Source organism: Oratosquilla oratoria, chromosome 29 (assembly GCF_046742065.1).
Source record: "Oratosquilla oratoria isolate Oo_2021 chromosome 29, ASM4674206v1, whole genome shotgun sequence".
NCBI lineage: Eukaryota > Metazoa > Arthropoda > Malacostraca > Stomatopoda > Squillidae > Oratosquilla > Oratosquilla oratoria.
In genome coordinates, this window is record NC_134805.1 from 6,188,832 (window position 1) to 6,194,522 (window position 5,691).

The window sequence follows — 5,691 nt, forward strand, 5'->3', positions numbered from 1 at the left end:
ACGGAAGAGGAAGTCACGCTGATGCCAGACGTACAAAAATATAGCTGTTTCATGGAATTAGACAAGCGAAAACAAGACATATCTATAGATATTTAGGGCCTATTCTTGCGTGAGCCATTTAAATTGACACGCCTCCCAGGCCCTTTAAACCCCCTCCATTACGCTAGGGAGGAAAAACTAATTCATATTTTGCTTTTAGGGTGTATATATTATTCAAATATGCCCATATCTAAAATTCGATTTTTGGATGAAAATTTAATCCCCATGTAAGCTAATCATATCACAAAATCTATCAAATATAAGACAAATTTGATTGCCAGCATTGTAATAAAGCAAAGGGGGTGGGATTTGGAAGACAAACGAAGAGGAGCCACACGAATATTGAGAATTCACAAAGGGCGGGTAGGGGGGGTGCAACGGAGTGGAAATGGTGGAGAACCGCTGCTTCAGGGAGTCTCCAAAGCTGGACTTAGCTAGGATAAATTCCTTAAAGGAATCAAATTCACCTTTGTATATGCACTAAAGGGTTAATAAGGTCAAGAGCAAATTATATCACTTCCAAGACGTCATTGCCATGCGAATTTGATCGCCCTTTCTTTGAGGATGACACGGAACTGATGAGCCAGATGAAAGAGGTGAAAGAGGCAAAGATACGAAGAGGAGGTGCAACAAATTTGGAAGTAAAAATTCAGAAAGAGCTGGAGGGAAATAGTAAAGAAGATAAATAGAAGAACGTGGAGTTATGAGGAAACGAAGAGCGCCCTAGAAAATGTGGCCGAGGACTGTGCTACAAGAAGGTCGGATGAAAAGGAAAGAAGAACGACTCGTAGAATGAAGAGAAAGCGTGTGTCTGTGAATGCGATGAAAAGGTGAAGACGAAGGTGAAGAACTCCATGAATAGATGACTATGCGAGATAGGGCAGGAGTGGAGGAGGAAAGAGGTAAGGTTTATGAATGAGAATAGAAACGAGTTTAGACGGAATGGTGTCATGGAAGTGCAACGGGAAAGCCCAGGAGAAAGATGACAGGGTGCGCTAATATTTGAGAACGATTTGTTGCTAACCTCAGTGAGTCCCTGGGCGAATCTGGACACGAAGAACAGCTCGGGGCCCACCCTGGCACAGACGGGCGAGACGACGGTGAAGAGACCCGTAAGAACGATGCCCAGGCCAAAGACCTTCTTCCCCCCGAAGTACTCGGCCGCTCGACCCCCGAGGACGTTGGTGAGGACGTAGCCGTAGTAAAAGGCGCCGAGCATGAGGCCCTGCACGTTTTCGTCCCACTCGAACTCACCTTCGATCTGGGAAGGGGAGGAAGAACGGGGTAAGGACACAGTAAACAAAACCTATTAGATTTCCGGAGAAAATCTTTCGCGTGTCGGAGGGATGTGAAAAAATATCTTTTTGAGCCAGTTTGTCCCAACTCGAGGTCATGAGAGTCCTTATGGGTCTCCGACATAGTATTCCAAGAAGTTCACCAAACCGATAACGAGTAGTTGTCAGATGCCAAACGATTGTGCTCAGAGTTGAAATGATCCCCAGTAAGTTTATAATAAACAGTATGCCATAAGTGCGGGGTCTCTGTGAAAGAAAATGTATATATATAGGACGGGAACCCCTGTCTGTCTCAAAAACCTCATATAAGCTCACATGTCTATATCCTAATTGTGTGTGTGTGTGTGTGTGTGTGTGTGTGTGTGTGTGTGTGTGTGTGTGTGTGTGTGTGTGTGTGTGTGTGTGTGTGTGTGTGTGTGTGTGTGTGTGTGTGTGTGTGTGTGTGTGTGTGTGTGTGTGTGTGTGTGTGTGTGTGTGTGTGTGTGTGTGTGTGTGTGTGTGTGTGTGTGTGTGTGTGTGTGTGTGTGTGTGTGTGTGTGTGTGTGTGTGTGTGTGTGTGTGTGTGTGTGTGTGTGTGTGTGTGTGTGTGTGTGTGTGTGTGTGTGTGTGTGTGTATTCACCTTGTTCTTTGGATCACGTGTTTTGACTCGTGATCGACAGCTATTTCCCTCCCGGAAGAGAGCTCAGAGCTCGTATGACCGATCTATGGGTAATGCTATGACCTTACACACACACACACACACACACACACACACACACACACACACACACACACACACACACACACACACACAACTCCCCGCCCACGACAGTCGAAATAACGACCCGAAGCGCAGCGATACCGAAATAATTTCGGCCCTGGGCAGGATTGGAACCAGGTACTGCGAGCACCTCTGAACTAACAGTCCAGTACTCTATCAACCGCGCCACCGAGAGTGTGTGTGTGTGTGTGTGTGTGTGTGTGTGTGTGTGAGAGAGAGAGAGAGAGAGAGAGAGAGAGTGTGTGTGTGTGTGTGTGTGTCTGTGTGTGTGTGTGTGTGTGTGTGTGTGTGTGTGTGTGTGTGTGTGTGTGTGTGTGTGTGTGTGTGTGTGTGTGTGTGTGTGTGTGTGTGTGTGTGTGTGTGTGTGTGTGTGTGTGTGTGTGTGTGTGTGTGTGTGTGTGCGTGTACGCGCGATTCGAATATAGTGATTATACTATTTTCATTATCTCGTGACTCACAAAGTGTTGTCTGTCGTGCTGTCACGTACTGAATCAAAACATTCAGCATATACCGGAAGCTATCCACTACCCCGAGTATGTTAACATGGAGTATTCTAAATGCATATTGATTTTTTATTAAATGGTAGGTGATATGAGTAATTGTTATACATGTGAATAAAAGAGGAGACTTGTTAAACGATGTGGCATCTCAGGTCAGGCGACGTTGCCCCGGCAGTAACTTTCCCTTTTCTTGTCCAAGCCTTGTATTCTAGTAATTACATAGAGAAGCTGAGTGGGGGTCTTCGGGCCGCTTGCAGTATCTTTAATCATACTGGTCATACATGCAAATATAAAGAAAACGGTGTCTCCCCCGTTTTCTTTGGACATGGTTTAGACGTAGCAACGCTGCTGGTTTTGCCGGCCACATCCTATGGGTCACCAGATAATGGAAGAATTATAGTTAGAAGACGAGAGATATTGCCTACAAATGGGAAGACATTCATATTCATTGTTATTCATTCATCGTATGTAAGTTGACTGTGAGAGATACCTTGATATCAATTCTTCATTTTATATATCACACGTTTAAGTAAGCAATTATCTGTGATGTATGCGAATCCTGAAACATAAGTCATATATTTGGTTGGAAGTAAAATTTGCTAAATAATCTAATGAGGTTGAACCCGCTTTTTAACGGTGATGCAGTTTAGTCTTTATCCTGACTCACGTCAAGGATTTCAGGAAGTTTGGGAAATGTTAGAGTCGTGGCAGAGGTGTAGCGTCATTCATCAGTATTGTGAAACTTCACTTTCCATAGATGAATAATTCATATTTTGTATATTGCTATCTAGTATATTAATTAAGTTATGTATTGGCATACATCAGCACTTGACACTTGTTAACGCCTCACCATCTGACCACAATGTCTGGGCGAGTCCCTTTGTTATACTCGTGGAACGCAGTGTGTTGTCGTAGTTGTGTCAAATTGCCTTACAATCAGCACGTGTATACAATTATTTGTTAGTTTGATGTTGTGTAGGATCATGCTTTAGTTGGCAGGTCTCTGTTTTTTACCACTATTACTTATGATATATCACACCCACGTAAACCGGGTATCCTTCGCATAAACCACCTTGTCCCTCCACAGAGACAAGGACCCTTCTTGTTATGACTTGATTCATTGGGTGAGAAGGGCTCCAAAAGGCAGGGGACCTGCTTACCTCGTCAGAAGCTTCTTCGTCGTCTCCGTCGGCCGCTGGACAGATGTTGCTAGAGTCGTTCTTCGTGTTGTTTCCAGATTTGACCATCGCCACAATGGCCACGGACAAGTTGACCCTCATGGAATAAACAGATGCAAAACCGAAAACCCCCATCAATGCTAGAGTGTGCCTAGCTCCCCAAAATCCTGTGCATTTTTCGGAAGAAAAATGGGTTTTGAGTCACGCATATCTGAAAATGTCGTCCTCCTCCTTGGTAAACATGATATTTCGTTTATTTATTCGTGACGAGTTATGATACGTTAATTCTGCGTTACCAGACACTACGACACTCCAGAAAGTCTGGAGCAACTTAACCTCATGTGTACACAATTCGCCTAAGTGCTATGAATGAAATCAGAGATAGAGATTTTTTTGTAACTCACTAAGACCTACAAGCTCAAGTGTCCTTGGTTGGCCATAACATGAAGGAATGAGCTATTCTAGCCACGAATTGAGCTCCAATGATATGTTATGCAATATATTTCATCCTACAATACCCATGGTAGTAAAATGTACACAGACACACACACACACACACACACACACACACACACACACACACACACACACACACACACACACACACACACACACACACACACACACACACACACACACACACACACACACACACACACACACACAAGCACACAAACACACACACACACACACACACACACACACACACACACACACACACACACACACACACACACCGATAGCAACAAATTCCTTAATTGCGTACCTTTTGGTGGGCTAACTTTGTTAACACAGAGGAGATCACTGGATTTGGAAACGGCGAAGATGAGATCATCGTTGCCTCTGGATCCGGATGAACCTCTTCTGAAGTCGTGTGGATCGCAAATGTCCATCAAAACGGTGCCTCCGGACAGAGACATTTTGCAGTTGCTAATCGAAATGAAAATAATATATCATATATATAAATATACATACATACATACATATATATATATATATATATATATATATATATATATATATATATATATATATATATATATATATATATATTTGTGTGTGTGTGTGTGTGTGTGTGTGTGTGTGTGTGTGTGTGTGTGTGTGTGTGTGTGTGTGTGTGTGTGTGTGTGTGTGTGTGTGTGTGTGTGTGTGTGTGTGTGTGTGTGTGTGTGTGTGTGTGTGTGTGTGTGTGTGTGTGTGTGTGTGTACCATTTGCATATTCGTCATCGGCGTTAAAGTCGTACAGTTTCCAGCAAATGTTCTGTTGTAGTATTCCTTGAGTAAGCTATATACAATATACGAGATATAGTAAATATGATGCGTAATATACAATATACAATGTATAATACATTTAGACTTCTTAATCCAACACTTGCCAACCACCACTTGTGCAGTCGTTTGACCCCAGGACATAAACCAACTTCGTGAATTGGCCGAGGATATAAAACATCACCAGGTTTCCAAGTGGGGTTGAAAGAGACTGATAGGAAAGCTGGTAAAAAGAGGAGTAGAAGACGGGTGTTGTATTTTTATAGTTTAGGTGTTTATAGATAACACAGTCAGCAGGCGAAGAGTTGCATAAGTTTGTTCTCCGCCATGTGTTTATAAACAATGACCGGGGGCCCACTGCTGACTTTAAAATTTTGTAACCTAAGTGATATATGAAGAGATTCGAGATTGCTTAAGTAAGCAATATTGCCATACAGACTTGTAACAACGAATCTGCTTGGGGAAAGGATGGAGGAGAAAATTAAATTGGTTCACGATTGTAAGATCAAGCACTTTGGGGAGATCTTTAATATAAAGTTAAAGATCACTGGACCAAATAAATCACTACGTCACTGCAAAGCTCACCTAGGACCTCGCTTACGTGTTCTCGGGGGTTTCCTTGAGTGTGCCTCAGAGAAGCACGCTGTAT

General features: G+C 43.1%; 1 protein-coding gene across 1 annotated transcript in view; it reads right to left on the reverse strand.

Annotated features, from left to right (window-relative positions):
- Nucleotides 1-4,693, reverse strand: part of LOC143040800 (sialin-like) — a 26,764-nt gene extending 22,071 nt beyond the window's left edge. Inside the window, exons 1-3 of the mRNA XM_076212232.1 lie at nucleotides 4,540-4,693; nucleotides 3,756-3,940; nucleotides 1,064-1,300 (exon numbers count right to left, since the gene is read on the reverse strand). Of these exons, the coding sequence (XP_076068347.1) occupies nucleotides 1,064-1,300; nucleotides 3,756-3,940; nucleotides 4,540-4,693 (576 nt within the window). The remainder of the gene's footprint in view (nucleotides 1-1,063; nucleotides 1,301-3,755; nucleotides 3,941-4,539) is intronic.
- Nucleotides 4,694-5,691: the final 998 nt, after the last annotated feature.